At 43.6% G+C, this 27449-nt stretch overlaps 2 protein-coding genes across 2 annotated transcripts in view; both read left to right on the top strand.

Annotated features, from left to right (window-relative positions):
- Window positions 1–10308, top strand: part of LOC146587139 (CMP-N-acetylneuraminate-beta-galactosamide-alpha-2,3-sialyltransferase 4-like) — a 49712-nt gene extending 39404 nt beyond the window's left edge. The window contains exons 3-12 of the mRNA XM_085320070.1: window positions 515–611; window positions 4120–4180; window positions 4805–4861; window positions 5410–5537; window positions 6413–6476; window positions 6807–6902; window positions 7522–7714; window positions 8058–8186; window positions 9689–9835; window positions 10201–10308. Coding sequence (XP_085176196.1) covers window positions 515–611; window positions 4120–4180; window positions 4805–4861; window positions 5410–5537; window positions 6413–6476; window positions 6807–6902; window positions 7522–7714; window positions 8058–8186; window positions 9689–9835; window positions 10201–10308 — 1080 coding nt within the window. The remainder of the gene's footprint in view (window positions 1–514; window positions 612–4119; window positions 4181–4804; window positions 4862–5409; window positions 5538–6412; window positions 6477–6806; window positions 6903–7521; window positions 7715–8057; window positions 8187–9688; window positions 9836–10200) is intronic.
- Window positions 10309–17469: 7161 nt separating this feature from the next.
- Window positions 17470–22135, top strand: TLR4 (toll like receptor 4). Its single transcript, XM_085320013.1, has 3 exons — window positions 17470–17574; window positions 18386–18552; window positions 19876–22135. Exons 1-3 carry the CDS (start codon window positions 17470–17472, stop codon window positions 22133–22135), a joined length of 2532 nt encoding a protein of 843 aa, XP_085176139.1.
- Window positions 22136–27449: the final 5314 nt, after the last annotated feature.

Here is a 27449-nt window from a genome sequence, read left to right as displayed (position 1 = left end):
GACTTGCTAGCTGCGTCCCCAACATCCTGGGCAGGCAGGTGGGAGTGAAYCCAATGCTGGACACTTGCTAATGCTGAGTAGCAGCATTAGCAAGTGGTGTAGGTGTGGATAGCACATCTTGGATCCTGATCGCTACGATTGGTTCAGAGCTTACTTTGGGGCTTGGAGCATGGTGGGGGCTTTCTTGCAGTGACCTGCAAAATATGACCTAGACATCTGTATCACAAGGTGTGTTGTGGTTTATCTGCTGCCTTGACTGTCAGGAGCACCAAACAAAATGACAAGTGAAGGACTTGACTCAACATGGCAGTTCTTCTATTTTTATGGGGGTCTCAGTGAGCTGGCAGGCAGTGTGCTAGGTGCTGGGGCTATACTGACTGAGGCACGGCATCTGAAGTCTAGGCTTATAGGCCAGCCAGTCAGCCTATGTCTGAGAAAGCTCTGGGCAAAAGCCTTGTGGCACAGCTTCTTATCACCCCTTTTTTGATTGATGAATTGTCTCTGTTTTTTGCAGGATGTGCATGCAGACAGTATGAATGTCAGATTTCACATGGGGAAACTCTCCTTGGCTTTCTTCCAGTGGAAGAAACTGGTGATCTTGCTGTTTGTGGGTAAGAAAACTTCAATCTGTGCTGAGCCATAGGACCTTGCTGTGCTAGGAGCTGTACAGAGGGAAAGCCCCTCCAGGCCCCAGTGTCTTCACTGGAGATCCCCCCCCCCAAAAAAAAATGGAAGGTGATGGAAAAGCAGAGAGAGGAGAAGTGTTTCCATAAATCAGGGAGGTACTGCTCGTGGTGTCCCTGAAAACTGAGATAAGAGGCATTTGTGGACTTTTATGTGTTACCAACAAGAAAAGGTGGTTGAGAAGGGGCCATTTCCCTCCTGCTTCCCCTGGTTTACGCTAGTGTGCCTGGTGTGAGCATGAGTGGGGCCCAGTGATGCGGCAGGAGGTTGGCAGCTCAGCCCTTTGCCATTGCACCGAGAGCAGGCTGCTGTCATCCTCATTTCCAGGGAGGATCAGCGACCAGACTAGAGGCCCAGGCCACAGTGTTCTCCTTTAGCTGTGTATCTCTCCACTTGTTATGTTTTCCAAATGTTGAGACTCATCCTACAAACAATCCCATTACAGGCAGCTTCCCCCATGTGGAGCTGTTCTGTTTTGTGGATCTGCTTCTGGCACAGGCATTGCTCTTGCACTGGTCATTAATAAAACCAAACTTCTCCAGAGAGACTTTAGCTGTGCCTGTTTAGGGTATATTTTTTGAAAATTAAGTCATCTTGGATGTCTTTGGGGGCATGGAGAGAGGAAAAGCATCTAAAAGGTGACTTTCTTCCAAAGTGTAGAAATCTCTTAAATGTTTCCATAACTCTAAAACAATGAAGTGGATTTTCACTGAGTTCTTCCCTATATCTCCCTGATAAGGAGCAGAATAACTACTTTTAAAAGTGTTCATACTTGAAAATACCAGTTCAAGGCCTGTATTCACAATGGTCTGTGCACATAGGGYTGTGAGAGGTTAGAACAGGGTTAACCTGCTTCTGTGTGTGTATGTGATACGCAGATTAAATTCCTCTGTGCGTGTGTGGGAGGTGTAGCAGTCACCCTCTGATAAATGCTGCTGCGCTTTTTGCAAGATTAAAGTCCAAAGGTGGATGTTTACACATGTTGTGTGTATGTGTGTAGCAACCCAGCAGTAATTGGCCTGATGAAAGCCTGTGTGATGTGTGTAGGTCTCCCAGAGAGACCCATACAACACCTATATGAGTATATGCTTGTGATCTCCCTCCAGATAGAAAACCAATTCTAATTTCATATTATCATTAGAAAGGCTGATTGTTTGTCACAGAAAAAAAATCACTGCTGCTTAACGACCAGGATGTAACCACTGTCATTTTCATAAAAAAGAAAGAGCTGTCACGGTGCACAGTAATGTAATGACTGTTTTGTGGTATGATATGGGAAGTGCTCACAAAAGTCAAACTAAAAGTCTTTATTGCTGGTCAGAACAATCTCTTTACTAATGTTTAGATGCCCCAAAGAAAAAGCAAAACTAACACTGGAAAATTCATATCCTCCTGTCCTCCATTTGGCATGAGCACACAGGCAGCTCTGTAAAGCTAGCAGGCAGAATGGGTACAGTGGCCAGCTGGCTGAAGTGACAGAGAGCTGAGTCTTTTGTAAATGAAAGTTCCCCGTGGGTCAYAGAGGAAATCCTGCTCTTTTTCCCAAGTCAAAGCTCTTCCTTAGCGCTGCAACAATGTGTGTSTGGGTTGTAGATTCCCTCATATTTCATGGCCTGCAGGAAGCCTTGTGGTTGTGTTCTCCCACAAATGCCCTGAGTTTTTGATCATGCACATACTCAGATATCCTGAGCTCTTCTTCTCTCTGTGGTTCCCTACTAGGCCTATGACCTCYGCAGATGAGCAGTAACCTGCTGATAGAGCTCCTTGTGAACCTTTGATTAAATGTCTGCTGCCGCATGCCRTACTCAGTTGGGTATACACAGCTGGCCATGTAAAATCAGTGATTGCTTCAGACATGTTGGCAGTAGGCTGTAGAGACTCTCTTCCTGCCTGACATAGGGATAGCATCTTTCACTTTGCTGAGATGTTGTAAGAGAAGCTCTGAGAAGGCATTCAACAGGCCTGACGTGGGCTTTTTTACCTACCTACAGTGCGTACTGAAGTGTTGGCTGTCCATTGCATCCAGTATGTAGACCCATGGCCATGRAAGACGTCTTTTGTCCTTGTGGAATTGGGCTGGTGGTAGGGGGACTGTGGTAAAAGGCTATTGCTGACAGTAGCCTTGGTGACAGAGCTGAGGCATTGAGAGGATGGCCATAGTGAGCTCTGCTCCTGCAGTTCTTAATCCTGCAGTCTCTCTCCAACCTTCTCCACTTTCTTGTGTTTCTTCTCTCATAAAGAGGTAGATTGCTGTGCTTTATTTTTCTGTGTGTGAGGAGGGGAGCTTGCCCAGGATCCCTTCAGTTGCATCACTGTAGCTCTTCAGGGTTATAATTTCTATTCCCTCTTCTTTCTGGCCCAGTGCTTACACCCTTTTCCATTAGCTGTACTCCTCCCCTTGGCAGTGGTAAACTCTGCAAATGATAGACTAGTACAAATGGTGTAGGARCCTTTCCCCTCTGCAGACACAGTCCCAGATTCGTCAGTGTGTGATAAAAGGTGCCAGGGAAATCTGAACTGGTCCTCCAAATTAGTACAACACCTTGCTCAAGGTGAAAAGCAACTAAGACAAGCTAATGTCTTCTTTATTGAAGTGCTTTTAGATAATCTTATGTCTGGCATGAACCTCTTCTTGATTTCAGGCCAAGCAGCAGACCTGGTCAGGCCTGGAGGATTTCTCTTGCATGTATCTTTCTTACTACTATGAGCTGGTGCTATCCTCAGCCTTCTGAGTTTTGTATCCAAGCACCATGTCAGTTATTGCTGCATTTTGCTGCCTGTCTGTGGGATAAGTGATCACTTCATGCAACAGGGACTGCTTGAAGGTGCTTGCAGTCTCCTATGACATCCCAAGGAGCAGCCAGCTGACAACTCTGGAGAAAGAACAGCAAGCAAGAAAGCCCACTCTGTGGAGGAGAAACTTGGCAGCTCATCGCAGCAGTGGTCATAGCCAGTATGGCTGTGGGTGCTGGGGAAGGGGAGCCAGGCTTCAGGGCCAAGGCTGGTCCATCAGGGAGCATTCCAAGGGACTGAGGGCTCATCTGACTCAGGGAGCACTGCAGTCAGTCCCTTCTCCTCTCTGCACTATCACTGTGTCATTTTACAGATTGACATAAATGATCACTGGAGTACTGTGAGGCTTGGAGCTTGAAAGCTGTCCTTACCTGCTGGAACACAGAATGGTGTATTTACTAGGGTTCATTACCAGAAGGACTCATTTAATTCTGGCTAGCAAGGGCTAATTCAAATACAGCCACTTGGAGGCTCCCATACTCTGGAACAGGATCTTCTGGTCATCTGGTCTGATGGCTGGAGAGGCCCCAGTGATGCTGTCTAGTGGGAGAGATCCTGTGGTCTGTGCAGTGGCATGGCTCTAGGTGTAGTGATGTTACTGTGCAACTGCATGGCCTGTTTCAGCCTCTCTATTGCCTCCAGCAGGTCTGTATGTGCAGAGCCTATACTACTCTGTGATGAACTCACGTGAAAGTCAGGCAGAGTAAGTTATCTTTTCTTCTCTTTTCTGACCTCACTGGTACTGTGGTCTGGGCAAATGGTGGAACAATTTGTTATTGTGGAAAGCAGAGGCAACCCTTCTTCCAAGGTCACACGGTAGGATCTGGATGAGAAACAGCTCCCCCAATATGGCATGAATCCTTGTGGGCTTGGAGGACTGTGTTCTACCTAGCAGTGACTTGAGGGCAGGGCAGAAATTGTGGGATGAAACAATAGTGATAAGACTGGTGATGTCTTAGCCAGGCTATAGTAGAAACCACTGCCAGAGTGTCTTGTGCACATCCCACAGTGCTCTTCATTGCACGTCCCTATCTGGAGGCATGAACACAGGTCACTTGAGGCCACCGATTTTCTAAAATTTGACTGGTCAAGACCCTGCATAAATTGACCTAACTTAGACATTGGCTTTCCAAAGATCTTTCTACCTGAATTACTCTATGACTCTGCTGAGCAGATATGGAGCTCTTTACCTGTCTTTTGGAGGGGGGCTGTTCATGGGCAGACATGGGCAGAAGCTCAAATCCATCCTGCATCCTGGCATCTTGGACTGCTTTCAAAGACCTCCTGAAGAGGAGATGTTTGGAAATGAGCTCTGTTTCTTTCACAGGAAGCGCCTTGGTGCTTGCAGGAGACGCTTTGTGTGGAGAAAGCCTTTTCTCGCAAGGTTTGTCAATTATGGTTTTTGTGTGGGGAATTTTGGTGAGAGATGACTGAGTGCTCAGTGGGTGCTGATGGATGGAGACTGGCAGTCCGGAGTTTATGCGCAGATATGCAGGAAAGGAAACAACTCGAACTGTTGCACAGTGGCATCTTAGCTTCATTACAAGTGAGTCAGCAGAATGGTGCAATACAGATGCATGTGTAAAGCRTCCTCTGAAGGACAATCAGAGAGGAAGAGGTGCAATGTTGAGCTGGTCAGTGCACAGTGAGGGGTGCACTTAGTCACAAAGTGAATGAATAAATGAAAGTGGAAACATAACTGGAATTATATGCTATCACTGCTGCTCAGAAGGAGGGTTAGAAACAGTGAACAGTAAGAATTATATTTAAAAGATGGGGGTCATTTCTGGGAAGTATTTCAGGATAGCTCAGCAGCTTTGCAAAGCCCTTCATCATTCAGCCTGCTTCAGATATCTTAGTCTGTGTGTCTGAAACTGCTGTGACTGCTCCACTCTTCCCTGAACTGCTGGTGCTCTGAATCTCTATTGGCAGGTTTGAATCTCACTGGAAGCCTTTCCTGACCAGTGAATCTTTATACTTGCTTATGGACAGGCCTTTTAGAAGAGAGCTTGAAAAAGTTCTGTGGTTCCATGAGCTTCCCTTTGGACTTCGGAACTCAGGTATTGCAGCGCTCTGCCTTCAGTGTTATAAAGTTGTGGAGCTTCCCTGACTGTTGCAGAAGAAGTGGAAATGTATCTGGAAACCAGGGTTCATTGAGGGAGGCTAGGCTGAATGGTTGGGATGCCTTTGAGGAAAGGTTACAATCCATTTTGGTGATAATGGAGGAAGAGGATGGTGCTTTAACTCTAACTTCTACCTGTGCCAAAAGGGATGGAAAGRGAAAGGCTGATAGAAATGCTCTTATGGATGAAGCAAGACTCATTGCAGAGGTTAACAAACATCAGCTGAAAGGGAATAACTGATTGGTTTGGTATCCCTTGCTGTTTTCAATGTGAGGTTACTTCAGTTGCTCATAGTGCTGGTCTGAGGTAATCTGTTTGTCTTTGCATTGAAGTAAGACTGGGCAAATTCAGTTGGGGAACTACTGCATGTGGTAATTTCTGACAGAGCAGGGCGGTAACCAACTTAAACTGAAAATATACCTCAGTGTGCAGATTGGTCAGATTCACAGTGCTTCTTCCACAGGGCAGTATCAGAGCCTTTCATTCCTGAATCATTCCTCTTGGGGAGCTTATTATTTGTGCAGCATCCAAAATGAATAGAGAAGTCCTAGCCTAAATGATATCCTTGTGCCAAAGAGAGTGCAGAGCATGTGCTTTATGTGGAAAAAGGCCTCAGTATTGACAGTGTTGGGTGCATAGCTGTGACCAGAACAGTGTTTGATCAGGCTTTCTCATGTGAAGTGTCCTGACACTTTAGGAAGGATGAAACCTAGCTCTTCAGAGCCTAAAGAAGAGAAGAGTTCTCCTTTTGGCACTGGTGGGACCACTTTCATTCCTTGAAGATAACTCTTCAACTACTTCTTGTCTTTCAGTTCTCTCTGCTTTTGCCACATTGCAGCTTCTTCCACAGCAGGAGTTGCCTGAATCCTTTGAGYGGTATGGAGACTGGGCTGGGGATGGGTGCTGGGCGGGGAGGACTTTCCATTTCCTCTGTGTCTTGTGCCCTCCCTCTCCTCTAGCTGATGAGAGGTCCCACTTAATTTTACTAGCATGTTGATGACACTCCATTGCCTTATGCTTGCTAAGGTAAGCCCAACCTCTGTGTGACTGGGACACAGCCATAATCCTACTAGTCAGGGCTTCTCTGCTCTGATGCCACCCACAGAATGACCTGAGGTCATCAAACAAGCCCTCAGAGGGGGCTTCTCCTAGTGGAGAAAYTTATCAGGGAAGGACTTAATCTCTTGGAATCTATTCTTTTGCTAGTTTACGGTGCCAAAGGTGTATTGTGGTCGGCAATGGTTACTCCATCCGTAGCCAACACTTCGGGAAAATGATTGACTCTCACCATGTTATCATAAGGTACTGAATTCTTACTAGAATCTAATATTTAGACAGAGATTGAGGAGTGATAATGTGCATGTGTCTTTCTTGTCTGGAAAACATAATATCTAGGATCTATCAGCTCAGGTAATCTAATGACTTTCTTGTGATTCATGGCCATTCACTGCAGGAATCAAAATTTATAGCATACTCATTCACAGATATGTCCTCTGGGGACTGGATATCCAGCTTCAATGGCCCACTCAGTGGAGCAGTAGGCAATCCCAGTGTTACAGGACTGATTTGGGCCTTGGCAATGCCAAATCTTTGATTGCATTGCAACCTTACATGCATTTTTACTCTGACTTGATAAAGTCATTTAATTTCTGTGTGCCTTAGTTCCCTATCTGAAAAATGGCAGATTTCTACCACCACTGCCTGCCTTTTCATTAAGGGGGGAAGTATTCCTACATCTATGTGAGGTGCCCAGTTCTGTGGACCAAGTCATAGAGTTGGACCATAATGTGTATCCATTCCCTCATGTGAGTTCACATGGCCCATCTTGCATTTAACAGCACACACCTRCTTCTGTGTTGGAAATAGGTGATACTGAAACTGCTCCAGGGACAAAATGTGCTATTCTGGCTTTGATTCTCAGATTAAATGATGCTCCAGTAAAAGAGCAYCAGAAGGATGTGGGTGAGAGAACCAGCATCCGTCTCTTCTTCCCTGAATCGGCTCTACCCAACCCTCTGGAAAACAATGACAACGAGACACTGATGGTGTTTGTCCCATTCAAGCCACTGGATTTCCTCTGGCTGAGGGAGGTATTGCTGAAAACAAAGAATAAGGTGAGATGTCTTCAATGAGGGAAGGTTGAAACTAGGTTATCTGGAGTGACATGTTCCATTGCTCTAATAATCATGTATCCTTCAAATATTTAATGAGCTTCACAATGGACCTGAGACTTTATTTTCACTAATTAGAAACACCTCAATCTCAGCCACATTGCAGATAGGTGCACTGGCATGAGTGGAAGAAACCTGGAGTTTCTTTTCTTCACCAGGACTGTCAGTCCTTCTGAGCACCCAGCCAGAGCAATAGATTACAGCTAAATCAGGGATCTTTATCATGGCACTTGTCTTGTGTGCATGGGCATGTCTTGAGTCTCTTTCTGTCTGCCTTTCCTTACAGACAAACGTGGGGTTTTGGCGCCAGCCCCCTTGCGAATGGAATGGGAATGTCTCTCGCCTGCGTGTTCTCAACCCATATGTCACCTATGAAGCAACATACAAACTCCTGCAGTTGAAAACGTGGAGCAGGGTATGATATCACACTGGAGAGCAGACAGCAACCATCAGTGTTCTAAGTCTTCTCTAATACTTTACTGCTTGAGTGCCATACAAGAGAAAAATCTTGGACAACAAAGATAGGGAAAGAAGCAGACCCATTGTTTAGATCAGCAAATCCCTTCCATAGTAAATGCAGTCTTTCCCTACAGCATGGTATTACAAGTTTTGATCACTGCTTGAACCAAAAAAACAGAAGACTTTTCTGACCTGTCACAACACTGCAGCGTTAATCATGCTTAGTGCACCATTCCTGTCAGTCTGCCCCATGACCCTTTGCCATTCTGCATTCAAATCACATTTTAGAATTACACTTCTGTCCAGAGTTCTAGACATCACACGGCCTGGTTGCCTGTTGTGACAAGCAGCTTTGTCATATAAGCTCTTTCACATATGTTCCTAGGCTTTCCCTGTTTGTAGACCGTTACTGATAATTAGCTAGTGTAAAATGAGAGGAATTTTGGTTGGCATTGCTTAAAACACTCAGGTCTAATAGGATTCTGGCCTAAGGCTAACTTTTAAGCCCACTGCTTCTGGAACACCAATTTTCCATTCACTTTATGGTAGAGGATTATTTCATTAATGAATCTAATGATACTTTGTCTTTGGTCCTGACAATCTTTGTGATGGTGCCGTGCAGTCTTTAATTAAATTTAAGCCTGCCTAGCACCACTAGGACATTTAAAATCTGCAACAAATCCAAGAGAAGCTTGAAGCCTGGTGTGGCAAAATAACCTTTTCCAAGGTCATGCAGTAACTCTTAGCCTAGGCTGAAACTATATGCCAACACTCCTGACTGCTGAATAAATGCTGTTAAACACATTTATCTACTAAATGATTGAAAGGTGCTAAGTAGAACAATCCAGGTGGCGAGTGGTAAGTGCTCTGTTAAGCTTTGGGGACCAAGAGCATGTTCAACTGCTCCATGAGTGTGGTTACTGTTCTGCTGAGTCACAAAGCTTTTAGTGCAATGTGTGAGTTTGTACATGGACACATGTTAGTTTAACATGAGCAAAGAGCATTTTTTTGTAGCTTGTAGGACAGAGACAGGCATTTAATGCTTGGATTAGAGATAAGGCACCACATGAAGCCCTCCAGTAGCAAATACGCATAAACAGGCACATGGAAAAGAAAGATGCAGAAACCTTGTACAAGGTGCATCATGGATGCAGCTTTGTCAAAAAGTATGCTGATTCCTCCCATCCACAATCTTTTGGTTTCCACGGAATGCTGTGTTTTAGCATCCCAGAGATCATATTCTCGTGGACAGTTAATTTTCTGCAGCATCTTCCCATAAGAAGTTGCTTGCTTGAGTTCTGGGAACACTGTCCAGGCATCTGTCCTGTTTTATTTATGTATCTTTTTTCCTGTGTGGAGTGTGGAGGAAGCTACTGGTCCCAGCTGGTTGCTGATGTCTGTATTGTAAAAGTAGGAGTTTGAAATGCTAAACAGCTGTTTTCTCTTTTCTCTTCCCAGAGATATGCCACCATGGGAATCATTGCTTTGAACTTAGCCCTCCATATGTGCCAAGAGGTCAACATTGCAGGCTTTGGTTACCCTGGCAACCATGACAATGCTACGCCAATACATTATTACAATATGAGTCTGTCACGGAAAAAAGAGGTAGTAAATGCATCCTCTTCAATCTAAGGTGTTCTTCATAGAGGAACTTAGTGGACAAAGGTAGGACTCAGACAACTGTGAGCTCTGGTAGCTATCACCAGCATTACCTATGGTAATTCTTGTTGGGGCATGCCACGAGAAGGAGTACTTTGTTCCTGGAAAGGACTTTAAACACAGATACGGGCTCATTCAGTGTGCATTTTACCTATCCTTGTTTGGTGACATGGGTCCTGCTCATCTGTATCAGTGGAAGTCCTGCTTGGGGCTGCAGAGGAAGCTGGGAGAGAGGGGATCCAGGGCAATTTGGGGAGGATGAGGAGCATGGTAAGAAATAATCTGTAACTCTGTCTCTCTTGTCTCTGCAGCTGTTCCAGCACAATCTAACTGCTGAGAGGAACTGGCTGCTGAAAATGATCAAGCAGGGGSTGATTGCTGACATAGCTAACCCTTCCTTCCAGGCCCAGAACCACTGAGATGGTGCTTGCTGTCCTCCTGCAGACACTGCTGGTTGTCCTAGCTGGGCTTTACCCTTATTCTAGGTTGTTTTGAGCAGAAACATCCTGTTCCATGTGGGGTGGGGGATGAACCTTGGAATTCAGAGCACTTGTCCTTTTCACTGCTGGTCTCCAGCTTTCACCACTGCCTACTGTGGTGGAGGATGAGAGGATGAAGTGTGTCCTACAATGCTTCAGCCTTGGGTAATCCCCTCATGTTTCAGAGATGGCCACCCTTTGTTTGCTGCGTATTTATATAAAGCACCAATCTGGGATGTTAAGCCAGTCCCCAGCCCCTAGTTAAGGGAGAAGGAGGATGACAGTACCTTTTGTGCCTTGAGATTTCAAACTCCTTCCTAAGCAGATTGGAGTGAGAGTCAGACTCAGCAGTTTGGAAAAGTACTGGGCTGAACACTCAGATTTCAATGTCTTACAAATTGTTGGGAAATGTTAATGTCTGCAGGAAACACTAAGAAAATGGGATTGTTTTATTTTTCTGTTTGAGAATAAAAACGTTTCTAATTTCAAGGAGTGTCTTTAGTTGGCAATATCTTGTGTGAGGAGGATTTCTGGTAAGGACAGGTGAGAATTACATCAGTGTTGCCTCTGCGATCTTTTCATGGCTTCATAAGCCCCTGTAATCCTGGTTTCTTCCCCTTCATGCTCTCTGTAGCTCAGGATGTTTCTTCCAGCCAGTTATGAGCATGGAGCCAGCCTGCTAGGTCTATTTGGTGTGCTAAAGATCTTCCACATTTAAGAAGTCACTTTAGGTCTCCACTTTGTGACTGGCTCCTGTTCAAATTCCACCTCTGGCACCCTATCTTTTGGGTCAGAAACCAGCCCTTTGATCATAGGTAACAGCCTCCTTCCAGGATGCATTTAGGTTATATCTCCTCTTCTTTGCTTCTCTCATTGCTATTTTCTTCCCAGCCTGCTATCATCATGAGTCCACCTCAGTTACTACCTTACTAAAAGGCTGTCTGTAACTGGAAAAAGAACCTATGTTGTCACGTTAAAACGATGGCTATTTTGGTACAACGCCTTCTTTGCAGACTCTTCAACTGGGTGTTCATTGAGATGAAGGATCTTCTCGAGTACCTCTTCAAAGACGTGCTGTAAAAGTGCGGTTGGCTTAACTTACATCAGGATGCGTATGTCTGATAGCAGCAGCATTTGGTGTGTCAGAACATTAGCACAGTACCCATATAACTACTCACAATTTCCACAGAGGCAAAGCTTCCCTCCCATTTCCTTCCTCCCTCCAGTTTGCTGTGGCCAGGCTTTCACGGCATTTCCTGTCCTCCTCGTGACACTCCTTTTCCTTGGTAACTTCTCTTCCAGTATTTTAGCCCTGTCTCCTCAAGTCTCTGTGTAACCCCTTGCTTCTCACAATCTGAAAAGCATTAATGCCCTCCATGTAGCTCCCACTGTTATTCTTTTTTGGTGAGCCTGGCTTCTCCTCCACTGGAGCTGAAATGTTTTTGCTCTGATTGGTGCATACAATTCAGGACCAAAAAATCTTTACCAAAACTCTCCAAATCTGCCTTGTACCAGAAGACTGGTGGAAAAACGGGATGCTCCAGCTGTTCAGCTTAGCTTGATAAAGAAGTCACTTGAAGGGTGAAAGGAGATGACCTAATATTTTCTTACACGCAAAAAGAACTGAACTGAGCGAAGGAGGATAACTGTTTCATTTAGTTTGCCTTTATCAGCTAAACACTTGCTTCAAGTTTTGCTGTATATGTGTACAAGTCTTTGCTATCTACGTAACACATACTAGCCAGAGAGGCTCTACTGGATTCCAAAAATATGTTTTTTTGTAAATACATACAAATATGTGGATTTTACTCAACGAGTATTTTGGAAGTTATTGCTTTGTAAGCAGTGGAACTAGACCCTCAACTATGTGGGTGACTAACTCTGTGTTCTGCTCCTAGTGGGATAAAATGGCATGACAATATTAATGTCCAACTGCTGATGTATAAAGCATACTGTGAACTAAGCCCAAGAACTGGTTTACATTTTCTGGCTGGGTAACATGTACACAAACTTCACCATAACTTGCAGGAGCTGTTTCTATACTTTCTGTGGCAGTTGTTGCAACATCTTCCTGTCATGTAGTGACAAATCATGGTAGTGAGACCATAAATATGAGGCTCAAGAGTCTTTGCATTGGTCATTGCCTGTGGCAATGCTCTCAGTACTTGCAGCAAGCATGTCCATTACACAACTTTTTGAATTTATGTTTGAGAACCACTGATGTGTTTTCCCTTAAAAAAAATTCTGTAATCTTTCTAAGTGACCACAGTTCATTACAGTTGCCTCTTGTTCCAAACTTTTCCAGAGTGTAAGAGCTATGCAGTAGGGACTTACTGTACAACCATACTTCAGTCGTGGCCCTGAATCCCCAAAACAACCTGTCTTGTGTCTGGTTTGCAGTGGCATGGGTAGCACTCCTGCTGTGCAGGTCCATAGAAAATCTGTGATCTGCAGTCCTCCAGATCCTACRCACATTTCTTGTTGGATAGTTTGAATAAATCCTTGCCCAACAGCAGAATTATTATTATCAAGAGAACTGGGGGAAAGGAGGTGGAATAAGTAGGATAGAGCAAAGCCACCGTAATACAAAACATATGTAAATTAGGCTATGAGATATCATAATAAGGATGTAATGGAGGAGGAAAGAAAAGGAAAATGAGTGGTATTGTTGCTTGAACAGCAAAAGCTAGCATCGGTCTGAGCTGATAAATCCACCCTCCTCAGGGCTGCGAAAAAGCAATTATACCCCTTCTGAACACAGTGCAATTCATGTCAAGGAACTGTGAACATCCTTGCATCAATGGCAGCCTTGCATCCCCAGCTCAGCGGACAGCCAAGGTGTGAAAGTGATTCATCTGTGGCAGAATGGCACGGCATTGCTGGGCATCTTCAGTACCAGCCAGCCTCTCTCCAGGAGTGAAGGGAGTCCATCTTCACTCACTGTCCATGAATGCTTGGCAAGCAAGTCTGGATGCCTCCACCATCTGTGTGAAATCCTCCCAACCATTTAGATAAAGTACCAACTACAGTAAAATGTAGGGCTCCTAACTGACCTGACATAGTCCATATGGAGTAGTTGCCACAGATAGTAACTATCTTGACACTGATTAATCACTTCTTCTAGTCATGTATTTGTCCCTCGTTACCTGACACAGTTCTTCCCTAATAGCTTTTGCATGGTTCTGGGGTATTCATATGACCTTGGCTTTGGGGAATATCCCATCTGATGACACACATTATCTATTCTGATGTAGACTGCTTTTGATCAAACTGACTTGGACAATAGCTTTTGGTTTTCTTTCTCCTGTGTATACCAATATCTGTCTTTTACTGCAATGGGAGACACTTTAGGTACGCTGCACTGTGTTTTGTTTTGGGTGGCACCATTTGGATGGCACTTGGTCTGGGTCTTATAGCATGTAGAGACGGTCTCTGCTTCCACCTTCATGTCCTTCCTGTCACTTACAATCACAGGCATGACAAGCAATCTGAATTGCTGGCATTCCTTGCTTTGAAACTAACAGTTAAATGATCTGTAACTARAGTCAATCATTGCTGAGATAGAGAGTGGTGAAGCTGTCTAACACCCTCAACTAACTGCAGAGTTTCTAAATTTGAATATGGTTCTGTTCTTCAGAGATATAAGACCCCAAAGCAAAGACAATAGGTCTTTCAGGCTGATCAGATGTGAAATTACTATACCTGTTTCCTATGGGGAAGCAGCACAAGTAAATATTATGTGTGCCAAGACACTGTAGTAAGGACCCTTTCTGATGATATTGGTTTCTTGGCTTCCTCACCAGCTCAGTTTAGTGTGTGGATTAGGGCTATTTCTRACCAATGTCTATCAAGCCAGCCAGGGGATACCATACGGCTGCTGTATGAAGTGGTGCCTAACCGTTCCCAGAAAGCAATGTGTTTGTAGTATCTTTTGAAGCAAAAGGATATCAAATCTATCTTCAATTTTTTTTTTCATTTTTCCTTGTGATTTATATAAATTGTATTTCCCAGCAGAATGGCTGGGAAAATTCAACATCCTGCTGAATTTTTGAGATAATCCCCCCCCCCTTTTTTTCCCCAATCCACTCAGACAACTTTTGAGACTGGGGGAAGTGACTGATTTGCTGAGCATAAGAAGTGACTGTGCACCAGGTGAACTTTGAGGACTTGCTAGCTGGCTATGCATTCCAAGCCTAGAACCTAGCAGCAACACAAAGCAATTTAAGCTTAATTCACCACAAGCAACTGTTCTGCTGGCTGATATTGTGTGAGCTAGGAAGGCAGATAGGCCGGTGCTGTAACTCATGTGAGAGCAATACTTGGTTATCCAGTGCAGCACGATTGTGTGCCTGAGCTTCTCAAGTACTTTTGGAAGTTCTGAGCAGTAAYAGTTGATCTGCATGTGATATTGGGTTAGCTGTGGCCTTGAGATCATCACAGCTACAACAGGCCTATTTATGTACCTCACTGATATGTTAGGGCCACTCCATTTGCCCTTGCTAACYTGATGTCCTAGAAATGCTGGGGTCCTCTTGCAACCTTTGCCTCCTTACCAAATTGCGAAGTCACTTTCCAGATGTTAAGAATTTATACACTGTTTGTATACTTTCAAGTTCCTATAATGAATACCTGGAAGATATTACCAGTTAYATCGTCCAAGAGTTTTGCAAAGTTTTATTTTCAGCCAGAGTTCATAATTATTGTTTTTGTATAAGAAAACACTAGATACTTTTTCAGTCTGTTTACATTGTGACCATCCTGCACCAGGTAATGCCTGACTACATTGCTTCAGATCACAGAAGCTGAGTACATGCTGTTTGCTRTTGTGTTACTTATAATATTGTTCAGGAGAGCAAATCTTTCCCAGACAGATGATTTTAGAAACATTGAATTTTCTGTAACATCTCCTTTCTTAGGGATCTTTAATGATCCCACCAGTAAATTGCCAGCACAGTGAATCATGTGTCATTTTAGATGTTATTACTTTAAAGGATTCCAAATAATACTTTTGTTTCTTGTGAACTGAAGGAAGCAATTATAGAGATATTGTGGCTCTCTCCAGTCATTGCACATTGTTATATGCAAGCTGAAGAATATGAAGTTAACTGGCATTGACTTTCTAAACTGGTGGCTGGGTTTGATTCGTTAGCTTGCATGTTTTCTACTTGTACTCCATCCCTTGCCCTTTGTATATTATTTGTCCTTGAACCAGTGATGATGTACATTGTGAAACTGTCCCCTRTGGTAAAAGCAGCAGATTCTTTGAATGTCCTTCAGGTTCTGCTTTCCACTTGACACCTAAGCRTGGCTGTTGGATGGATTTTGTGATCCTCCCAAACTCTCCAGCATCTTCAGAGAGTCTTCATTGATATGGTAATTTCTAGTGCATACTTCAGGCTCATCTCAGCTTTAGATAAAAATTAAATGTGGATTGCTTCATTCTGCATATTGAATGCTAAAGGACACATTCATTTGTCCTATCTGCAGATRCAATGCTCTGCCAATTTCCTTAATCCAGAGACAGAAGCAGTCAGCAATAGTTTCCTTTCACTTTTGATTCCATCTATAAAAGCAAATACCTGCAATTACTACTGTCTTTTCAGAAAGGGTTTATTGAAGAACTTGCCCAATTTTGACAAAGTTTTTGTCTGCTGGTTTAATGGGTGCTGTCTGACTGCACATCAGGGTGTCAGTTTTAGCTCCTATTGTGCTGCCACGTCTTTTTCATCACAGAGTTCATCTGTTATTTTAGATTTTCCCATCCCTCAGTGGCCCTCTATTGACCCATTAAAGAGGTCCACTCTTCCCCAGGTATTTTAAACTTTTCTTTGTAAGCCTGGTATTACAGCTTATATTTTATGTCAATTTTATGACTTTCATAAGTAGTCACTCCACATTCCATCTTATTCTCAACTAGTATCCCATCTTCATCTCCTATTTTTGCATGTCTTCTGTCTATGTGTGTTAATAACATTTGGCAATCCTATAGCTGGATCCCTAGGAATACTGCTTAGTTATCCACAGAAAGATGGAAGTACTACCATTTACCAAGATAAAAAAAAAAGGCAGGGAACTTTAATATTAGAGGGCTCACAGCCTGTTTAAAGGGACATCACCAACTCTGGGGTTTTACAAAGCTTCTTCTAGAAACAATAGCTGTGTCTACACTGTGTACTAAGGAAGGTACAGRGATGGACCTCTGCAAACTCATGTAATAAATCATGTAGTAAACGCAGATTCAGGCACAGCCAGGGCACAAAGAAGCTCTAATCTTAGCTAGAGTGTTTGTGCCTCTCCCTGTATGCTCTCCTCAACAGCCCCCCAGACAAGGGCAGGGCATGGAGAGGCACAAGGCCCTGTGCTCACAGYTGATGCACGTTTTCCCTGCTGCGCAGGCTGAGCCAGCACCTGTGGCTCTGATCCATTGCTTCTGCCCGTTTGCCACTTGTGCACTGCCATGTGCAGCTTCCTGCAGATTCCTTACAGGAATAACTGCAAGGCTGAGGTGTAGCCAGATGGATAAATCCTAGATGCGTGTTCATAAAAGCTTGACCACAAATAATGCTGTTGTTACCTGGCTCAAAAAAACATCTGCCGAACCTTAATGCTTCCCCACTACTTGCCAGTGTAGTGTATCTGAGAGYGTGGCAGGGGGACTAATGTAGAGAGTCAGTCACTCTCACAGTGCATTCAAATTATGGGGGGTGAAAAGTGACCTTCCTGAATTTAGACTCAGAATTTCACAGAAGTTTCCGTATTTAGCCATTTTGCCCTGAGCTAATCTGGGGCAATCAAGTCAAGTGACGCGTTAATACAGCTCACATTCCTCTTTAATTTCTAGTCCAAACTATACTTTTCATTACTTCCTTTTTTTTTTCCTATTTCTTTTAAACACATAGCTTCAAGAAGAATGATTCATTCAGAGCATGCCTAGAAGCCAGGCAGCTACTAATTTCACTTCCCTCACGGCTCTGTGCAACTCTCGGTGACAAGCAGTGAGAAGCAGGAGTGGTGAAACACTCAGCATTTCAGGAGGTTTCTTGCTCCATGTCTTTAAGTTATACCCGTGGTCCTTTCTTCTGAATTCTTGGACTCCTGAAGATGCCCAGGAGAGGAGCTTTTCCCCTGTGGACACTCATGGTGCTGCTGGGGCTGACACTTGTTCCTTCACAGCTTGCAAGCTGCCTCCTTGATCCCTGTGTGGAGGTATGTGATCTCTAAAAAAGCACAAAATCCTTCTGTTTCACTGCAGTAACTTTTCCCGCTGCTTGGGAGATTTGTGCATCAAATTTGTAGAGTGTTAGCTGTCTTATGAAAGCTCATGTTTTTTCCAAGGATGTTACCAAGGCAATTGATATTTGAAGTGAATGTTGGTCTCAAAAACATCTGAGAACYAGAACTAGCAGCATGAACCATTTCTTCTTGTTGGCTTTCTATACCTCTGAAGTTAGTACAGTACAGTTAAGCTAATGGATTATGTTTTCCTTCAGGAAGAAATCCAAACCCTATCTATTATTTCTACACAGTACAGTATTTTAGCCTGATTTGTACCACAGAGCAATTTTGCTAGTACCCCAAGTACTTGGCACTGATCAACTGTGTTTTGCAAACTTTTGCAGATACCCATTACTTACAGAATAATTTCTGTTAGAACTACTTGCTTGTCTGCAATGTAATAAAGCTGAGAGCTGATCCGGGACACCCTAGGCGTACTGTGTGTTTGTTTTTCTGGCTTTTTCGAAGGCTGCTGACAGTTCATCCATAGCCTCAAGGAACGTAGTCCTGTGGTTTTGTACCTGCCTCAACCAGCAAGAAATGTATCTCTTCCTGGGGAACAGGACTGGTCCTATTAAAGTATCAGAGATGCTTAGGATACCTGAAATTATTTCCTGAAGCTCAGGGCAGCTTATTTAGAAAAGAACTATAAGTTTACTCATTCTACWCCCCAGTTCTCTGATAGTGCAATTTTTCTGTAAAGTGCAGGTATTGACTGTGATCGGATCTGTCACTGTTACAGGTCATCCCTAATATAACTTTCAGATGCATGGGACTGAATATTTCTGGAGTTCCCACTCAGGTCCCAAATACCATCCAGAACCTGGATCTCAGTTTCAGCCACTTGAAATCACTGAGCTCAAACTATTTTTCCTCAGTCCGTGAACTGCAGTTTCTGGATCTTACAAGGTAATGAGCCCCTTTACATGAATACTGGTTAATCTTGCTTCACCAGCTGTGCCTTAGTGGTTGCTTGTCTTGGATTTTTGTTGATCTTTGCTGTTCATTTTCCTGCTATTGACTTTATACCCATGTCTTTCTCTCTGCATAGGCCCATGATCAAGTGACGTGCAGCTTTTAGTCCAGTTACTGGGTGCAGGCATTCTTGTGCAGAGTGGATCCTGTTGATCTGACCTTGTGGGTTGGGGTGAAAGAAAGAGGAGGAAGATCTTTTACTTCTCTCCAAAGAAGAAAAATGTCAGACTTTTCATTGTTACAAAAACTCTGAAGTGGAACATTTTAGGTGGGCTGTTTTTCTTTTCTCAGTTAAAAAAAAAATCTAGGTACATACATTTTCTAAAAGGTTGTTTTAAAATATCAACATTTTCTTTTTCTTTTCTCTTCCCATATCTGGGGAGAAGATGGGGGAAGCTTACTAGAAAATTTGAATTGATGTATAATTTCCATTGACTTGAGACAACAGTTTCTCAAGGTAAACTGTTTCACTGAAAAATGTCACTCAACGCTATGACAGTTACACYTGTGATAGAGTGGCAGAGCAGGTTTGCTGTAAGGCACCAGCTGGGTTGTAAAGCTAATTTTGCTTGTGTTTCTTCCAGAGTAGATTTGGCTCTGAAAATTTGGCTCTTCCCACATAAAACATTTCTTAGGTGGTGACCCTTGTTTTTTCCTCTCCCTATTCTCCTATATAGCCAACATGGCCTGAGGTATCAACTTAGGTATCAACAGCAAAACTGTGGACTGAATTATGAGCTTTGCCACTGCTGCAGCATACTGGTTCCAGGGCAATGGCCTAGATGTTGCTGAAGTGACAGTCTGAAGGCTGTAAACATGCAAGGTGTACAGGAGTGCTGTATTTGGTTGGCTCTGCCATCAGCAATAGGCATCACAGTATGACTTTGACCTATTTTAGCTTCTGTCCTGCTGCTTGCATGCATCTTGACCTTTGCCATGGCCCAAGGCCTCTTGCTTTGCAGTTGAACTCCAGATTTAGGGAGGGAGGAGGAGATATGCAAGGGTATGTTTTATGTGGCAGGTTGGTTCTGCCTTCTCCTGGGAAATCAGAGTGTTCACCTGTAGATCCAGTCTTGCGAGGGAAGCACTGAGTTCAGGAGGACTGGCTCTGCTCTGACCAGTGCATTAGAGCCAGATGTACCACCAGAGTGAGGTGGAGCCTGAGAACATTTATTTAGTGCTTAGTGTAATAGTGTTGTGAATGTATATGGAAAAGGACAATGTTTCATGTGTTTATTCTCTTTCCCTGCTCAACAGGTGCCATATCGATATAATTGAAGATAACTCTTTTAAGGATCTTTATAACCTTTCCACCTTAATTCTAACTGCCAATTACTTAAAGTACCTGGGGCCAGCAGCTTTCTATGGCTTAACCTCTCTGCGAAGACTTGTGTTGGTGGAAAATAACATATCCTCTCTGAATGACCTGCCCATTGGACACTTGCATACCCTGCAGGAGCTGAATGTGGGCCACAATAACATTGCTTCATTGAAGCTTCCCAAGTATTTTGCCAATCTGACCTCTCTCAGACACCTGAGCTTGCTCTGCAATAGGATCACATATATTTCCAGAGGAGACCTTGATGCCCTGATGGAAGCAAACAGGTTCAACCTCACACTGGTGCTTTCTTTGAATGATATAAAATACATTGAGCCAGGGTCCTTTGCAAAGATTCACCTTGGTGAGCTGGTTTTAAGGTCCTCTTTTAAGAACTTCAATGTGATGCATACTTGCCTTCAAGGTCTAATTGGTTTACAGGTCAACAGACTAATAGTTGGAGAATTCAGTGACGGTCAGAAACTGAAGGACTTTCAGAGTGGACTCTTGAGTGGACTGTGCCAGGTACAGATGCAGGAGTTTGTCTTGATCTGTTTCAGGGAATTTGAGAATAACACAGACACTCTTTTTGACTGCATAGGCAATGTCTCCAGTATTCGGTTGGTGGACCTCCATYTAGAAGAGGTGTCAAAAGTTCCTGTGTTGTCTCAAGTCAAACACCTGGAGTGCAAGAAATGCTCATTTAAGGAAGTGCCTGCTGTGAAGCTGTCTCTTTTTAAGGAACTTAGAGTGCTTCGTATTACCAAGAGCAAATACCTCAATAGCTTTCGGCAGAAATTTGAGAATCTAACTAAGCTGGAGGTCATGGATTTGAGTGAAAATCGCCTCTCCTTCACCAAATGCTGTTCCCCTCTTTTTAACGGGTCTCCAAATTTGAAATACTTAAACCTAAGCTTCAATTCTGACATCAGTGTCACTGGAGACTTCACAAATGTGAAGAATTTGTTAACCTTGGACTTTCAGCACACAAAGTTATTTGGTCCTGGCTCCTACCCTGTCTTTCTCTCCCTTCAAAAACTCATTTACCTTGATATTTCCTATACTCAAACTCATGTTAAATCCCAGTGTACATTTTGTGGCTTACACTCCTTGCAAGTGCTTAAGATGGCAGGCAGCACCTTTGAGAACAACAAACTGGCCAACAATTTGAAAAACCTAACTCATCTCCACACCTTGGATATCTCAAGTTGCAGATTGCTACAGGTGGATCAAAGTACATTTACTGCTCTCTCTAAACTAAAAGAGCTAAACATCAGCAACAATAAGCTGCTGGTCTTTGATCCTTTAGTCTACAAGCCTCTCCAAGCCCTCACAGTCCTGGACTTCAGCCACAACCAGCTGACTGTCCTATTGGATTCAGCCCTGGAAAGTGTACCTGATAGTCTGGTCCTGTTAGACCTCTCTCACAACCTGTTTGATTGCTCTTGCACACACCTGAACTTTCTGAAATGGGTCAAAGAAAAGCAGAAGATACTGCAGAACAAGGAGCTGATGATGTGCCACGTCCCTGCATATGTGAAGAATGTGAGTCTGTCTAGCTTCGATCTGTCCTCCTGCCAGATTAAACCAAGCACAGTGGCATTCTCAGTGAGTGTGTTGCTTGCTGCAGCTGTGTCCCTGTTCCTGATTTACAAATACTACTTCCAGCTATACTACGCATTGGTGCTGCTCAGTGGGTCTAAGCACTCTACTGAAAAGGGGGACACCTATGATGCGTTTGTTATCCACTCCAGCAAAGACCAAGAGTGGGTGATAAAAGAGCTGGTGGAGCCCTTAGAAGGAGGAAAACCTCCCTTCCAGCTTTGTCTTTACTACAGGGATTTCTTACCAGGGGTACCCATTGTCACTAATATCATGCAAGAAGGTTTCTTGAGTAGCAGAAATGTCATTGCAGTCATTTCTACYGACTTTCTGGAGAGCAAGTGGTGTAGCTTTGAGTTTGACATTGCCCAGTCCTGGCAGCTTGTTGCAGGGAGGGCTGGAATTATCATGATTGTACTGGAAGACGTGGATAAAGCCTTGTTGAGGCAGAGGCTGGGGCTATCCMGATACCTGAGGAGGAATACCTATCTGGAATGGAAAAATAGGGAAATAAGCAGGCATATCTTCTGGAGGCAGCTGACAGGAGCCTTACTAGAAGGCAAAAAAAGGAATCATGAGGAGGTAAAACTCATGTAAAGACAAGATGGCATCACTTTTGTCTTGTCTCCTGTTCCTCCCAGCCATCCYGTCCTTGGCTGATCCTGGTACTCAGAAGTTCTTCAGTGGTTGTTCAGAGGTGGAGCTGGAGGAAGTGGATGAAGGCAATGTAAAAGCATTATAAAAACATCTGCCTTGCTGTTTGTCCTTCCTCAAAAGAACTTGCAAGCTAAGGAGTCAATACAGCTAAAAGAGCTGCATATGTGGAAGCCAGCCTGAACTCCATCTTTGTGTGTAACTGCTTCAGTGGAAGGTGGTCTASCAATCCATGCAGGTCTGGTGGGTCAGTGAATAGATGTAAAAATGGATGGACTGCTCTCTTACTCTCAGTTATCTGCCTCTGAAACTTGGTATGCCTTGGTATGTCTATGCTGAGAGCTTAGACATAAAGACATGGSAACCTGGGACTATTTACTCAGTGGAGCTTGATGTGTTGCTTTGGAGCTTGGACCTCCAAAGTGGAGCTTGGTGTGCAAARCACGCAAGCTTTGAGTGGAGCCTAGGATATTCCACGGAAAGAGAAGGTATAGGATTCTTGAATCTAAAAATTGTGGGAAACAGAAACAGACTTTGGTTCCTAAAAATCTGGGGCCAATCTCCTCGGGAATCATGACTCAGGGATTGCCTTACAGCCACAGACCATCTGGCAGCTACTCAGTGAAGCTGAGCAGTTATATCATCAGTGTGTGGGGAGTTTGCAGTTAGTAGGAAATTTCCCCAAAATGTTTATTTCAGTTTGATTTAGACCAAGACCAAATATTGAAACCCCCAAATATTTCCCTGACCAAGAACTTTTATTTTTATCCCGATCATGTAGCACCTGGGGGAGTGGTTTGAGATCTTCTGGAGATATTCAAAACCCACCTGGATGCATTCCTGTTTAACATGCTCTAGGTGACCCTGCTTGAGTTGGACCAGATGATCTCCAGAGGTCCCTTCCAACCTCAACCATTCTGTGATTCTGTGATCTTCTGATGGAATCCAGAAGATCTGGTGGAAAAAGCTGCAGAAATGCTCTGCACCTCTAAAATGAAGCTATTTCTTTGCTTCAGCTGCTCCTCCTCTTCACATGTTTCTGTGTGGAATTGCTTTATACSAGCAATGCTAAACCTGGGCAGGGTTTTTTAACATTTATAGCCATCCAGCTCTAGAATAAGCTTTTTCACTGTGTGGGCCAGCCTTAATGTATCGGTAGGTGCTTACAGGAGCCTCCAATCTATGGGATGAAATGGACTTTATGTGAGTTCAGATCTAGCAATGAGGCTTAAAGCCCCTCTTCCCTCGCCTATCGCCCTGTGTCAGCCTCTGGTCCTGGTGGACACTGGAAAGTGTGAGGTCAGCATTTCCCCGGCTTCAGCAGTTAYGTTAAACAGATCAGTCTCTGTGTAGGCGAGTTTTGTTTTTGTTTGACCAAGAATGTGTTCAACACTTTAGAGCAAGGAGAGAAAGAGGAGAACAGTTTGCATTAGCTAAAGTAAGCATATCCCAGCACTGCCCTGAATAAAGACAGAGAAAGTCTAAATAGCGTTAGACTGTGTTACAGAGAACTCCAATGATGTCTCCAATATTAAATACTGCTGGAGTATTGCTCTGTATTTACGAAGGCTTTGGATGAGATTAATCAGTGAATTATTCTAGTTTTAAACTTGTAAATCCTCTATAATCAATGACATTCTACAGACGTAAAACAGAAGTAACTGAGTGGTGAATCAGATCTCATATTTACTCAGAAAAAAGGGCCTGATCCATCTCATTCCTCTAACCAAAAGTTAGCAACAGCCCTGTGGAAGCCAGTGCTAAGCAAGATCAACATTAGATTACGATTTGCAAAAGAGGGAGAATTAGTTTCAGGGCTTGGACTGGTGAAAGCTGAATCACAATTCTCTCTCTACATGCTATATCAATATTATATGAGGACAGAACTACCAAAAACCCTATAACCCTCTCTAAGGTCTTTCATTTCGGGAAAAGTCCACGTAACAAAGCTGTAATAAAACTTAAACTCGATGCTGCATTTGCTTGTCCAGCCAGTTTGTCCTGCATTGGCCAAGTATCGTTGCAGTAATTTCCGAAGTGCTGTGTTCCTTGCCTCTGCTGTGATTGACAGGCCTTAAGCACTGCACCTTGCCAAACCAACCTGCCTCCTCACCCAGGGGTAGAGGCTACTGAGAGCCGGGGGTGGGGGTGCCGCGCTGGGAGGAGACGGAGGTGCAGTAAACAAGGGCACTGTCAAGGTTCCTCGGATTGAGACTAAAGGAGAGCGCAGAGGACAAAGCAAATATTAGCCTGGATTTCAGCAGCTACAAGTTAAATTGAAAAATGAAAGAGAAAAAATTAAATGGGGTGGGAGTTAGTGCTCCTGAATTTAACAGCACTGAAGGAGCATTTCTCTCTCTCTCTTTTTCTGTGGTTCCTCTACAAACAATTTAGTGTATAGGTATTCCTAGCATAAATCACAGCATCCAGTAATTCGTTATTATAATAAGGGGTTTCAGAAAGCCTGAAAGTGGTTCTGGGCATTAAAATAAGAGTTTAGGGCGGTATTGTTTAAAAARTGAGTGTTAAATATCAAGCTTTAGGAAGAGAACTGGGATGAGGTTGAGGGGAACTTGCTACCTGTACCACCCCTGTACCATTTAAACAGAAACCAGTCACTTGTCATCCTCTTCCTCTTCAAACACACTCAGTCTCCCCTGCAGAGACAGACGTGCGAGCTGCCCCAGGCTTTCTTACTGCACAAGCACAGAAAGCAAGCACAAAAGCCGTCATAGCTTCCGGAAGGGGTGAGAGGGGAGAGATGGTCTGGTAAGGCAGTTTGGAGGCTGCCGTGTTCAGAGGACACTAGGGCAGAACAAGGGAGTTTGGAAGAGGYTCATCCTCTGCGAGCCCCACAGTCGCTGTCATTCCTGGTTCCCTAGATGGCTGTATTTATAGATTCCGTCTTCATGTCACTTGGCTTCAGTAATAGTTTGTGATTTGAAGACACAAGCTAATTTTTCTTATTGCCAAGACCTTAGGCAACAGAACCAGGCATTTTAGCCACTGCCTTACTGTCTGGAGCAATACTGGTCAGAGGCAGAAGAGGATTTGCTACGAGAGATCGAGACCTTCAGGGAGACAGTCTGGCTGGTGACAYGAACATCCCTGAAGGGTCCCAAGCAGCAGGCCCTGCAATGCGCTGTAAACGTCCTTCTGCGCAGCTGCAGGCGCTGCTGGGCAAACTGCTCCAGCCCTCCTGTCTGCGCACCCCCAGGGAGAGGTTAGTCTGACGTGGCGGTGCTCGAGCTGCCACCAAAAATACTTTGTGGTTTATGAGTCTAGGAGGGAAAAAGCTGTGTGACTAATTGTACTCTCGCTCTTTCTCAAGCAGAGAAAAAACAGATTTGGTTTTGGAAGATTCAAAACAACTTTCTTCCCCCCTTACAATAAATGGCAAATCATCCACTCAAACCCAAACAGTATCAGATCAAAGGAAAATATTATGTATAATTTCATATTTATAGTTTTGCCTTTGCTATAGGAGCAAATTTTGAAAGGAAAATTCCCAAGTATTTGCACAGACTTTTGATGTCCATTAAAAATCAACAATATTAGAAAAAGCAGCTGTTTCTTCTGGAGTGAGTGATGCTTGACAGGAACGGGTTGAAGGTTTTCCRGAAACGTTTTTGTCCCTTGGGAAATGCTATTTTGTAGGTGGTTTATATAATTTAATGAGGTGGTGTAGTGAATCTATGGAGCAGAAATAATCATGGCAGACTTTCTACTTTAGGATTGTAYCAGATTACAATCTTCAAATAGAAATCTGCCCTGGAAACAATGATTTTGTCAATATTTTGGAGCGATTGGAAAAAAAGTATTTCAAATAAAGGTTAAATTGTTTCAAAATAGCACTTCAAAAAAGTTATTTTTAGGTTTATGTTGCTGTTTTTCAGAACACCTTTCCGTATTAGAATTTCTTTCAATTTATATAATCTGACTAGCCTGCCAGAACAAAGCCATAATGTAGAATCTTTCCATTTATCCAAATGAAAAATGCAATTTTCTGTGGGAAGACTCAAGATTCTTCAATTTGGTACCATGCTGAAAAGCACAACTCTCAACAAAATGGAAATCCTCTTGCATGGCAGCTCTTACCAGCCTTCATCTGCTGTATCACCTATGTAGTTTGGGCAGCAAAAAGCACTGAAGATCCCCAAAATGAATTGCACTAAATACCTTTTGCAAACATCTTGAGTAAGTGTAATCAATCACTACAAACTACCTGTGACTGAACGCACTGAATACAGTAAGAAAGAGGCAATTCCTTCCCAACTCATTCTTTGTCATCATAGCTTAGGCTGAGAATTAGGAGAAAGAACAGCAAAGCAAGATTTGCAGAAGAAGATCCCATCTACCAGAAGCCCAAAGCTTCCATAGTTCCAAGACTGTRTAGAGGACAAAGTTAATAATCAGCCAGCCTGGACCTCCATGGTCTGCTGGGAGCATACACRTAAAGAAAGACATGATTAAGGACAGATCTGTTAAAAGCCTTGAAAATCAAAAGAATAATAATAGTAAACAAAATCCCCAAATATATGAGTGCTAGATCTCGGTGAGAGTGGTTACAGCTTAGTAGCTGAGTCTCAGCCTCTGGAGATGGCCTGGTCCCAGGGTTTCCATCGCTAACAGCCAAAAGTACCTAGAAGTTTTGAAATGAGTCTATATGAGCTTCGTTTATGTGTGATCTTGCGTAATAAYGATGGGAAAATGTTTTGAAAGCACTGCCTCTGAGAAGTTGCTTTTAAATCTAGTTTTTGCATACAGGTGCTTGTTCAGATCAAGACTAAAGCTTCAGTAGTGTGTTTTCCATCGTTCCTGAGAACAAGGTGCTGACCCCATGTGTTAGCTGGGGGAGTCTTAAATGTGTTCTGCAATGCTCCCTGTGGCCTCAGTCTGCAAAAAGCGTCACTTTGGCTGTTACTGTCTCTAGTTGCTATAYTAGAAAAGCATGATGACACCTCCCTTACCAATTTTCTTGAATTGCATTGCTTTCTCCCACAGCCTCCCTTTTTAGCAAATCCAGAAGATGTGCCTGCACCTAAAAGCTTGTTTTTGTTTACTAGCTGCCCAAATTACAACCTTGGGCCATTTCAGCTTTAGCGATGGTATTAATGTGTTACTTCGCAGCACTGCTGTGGCCCGTACTCCAGACTAGGTAGCTCCTGGGACTCAGTCAAAGCAGGTGACTGGAATTAAATGACTGTCAGCATCCTTTGCAGGGTCACAGCCTTGAAGGGCAAATAGAACCCAGCAC

This window comes from Rhea americana, unplaced genomic scaffold (assembly GCF_003343005.1).
Source record: "Rhea americana isolate MKP2758 unplaced genomic scaffold, rheAme1 scaffold_61, whole genome shotgun sequence".
Classification (NCBI taxonomy): Eukaryota; Metazoa; Chordata; class Aves; order Rheiformes; family Rheidae; genus Rhea; species Rhea americana.
The sequence above is the reverse complement of the archived record's forward strand: the minus strand, read 5'-3'. Positions and strand labels throughout refer to the sequence as shown.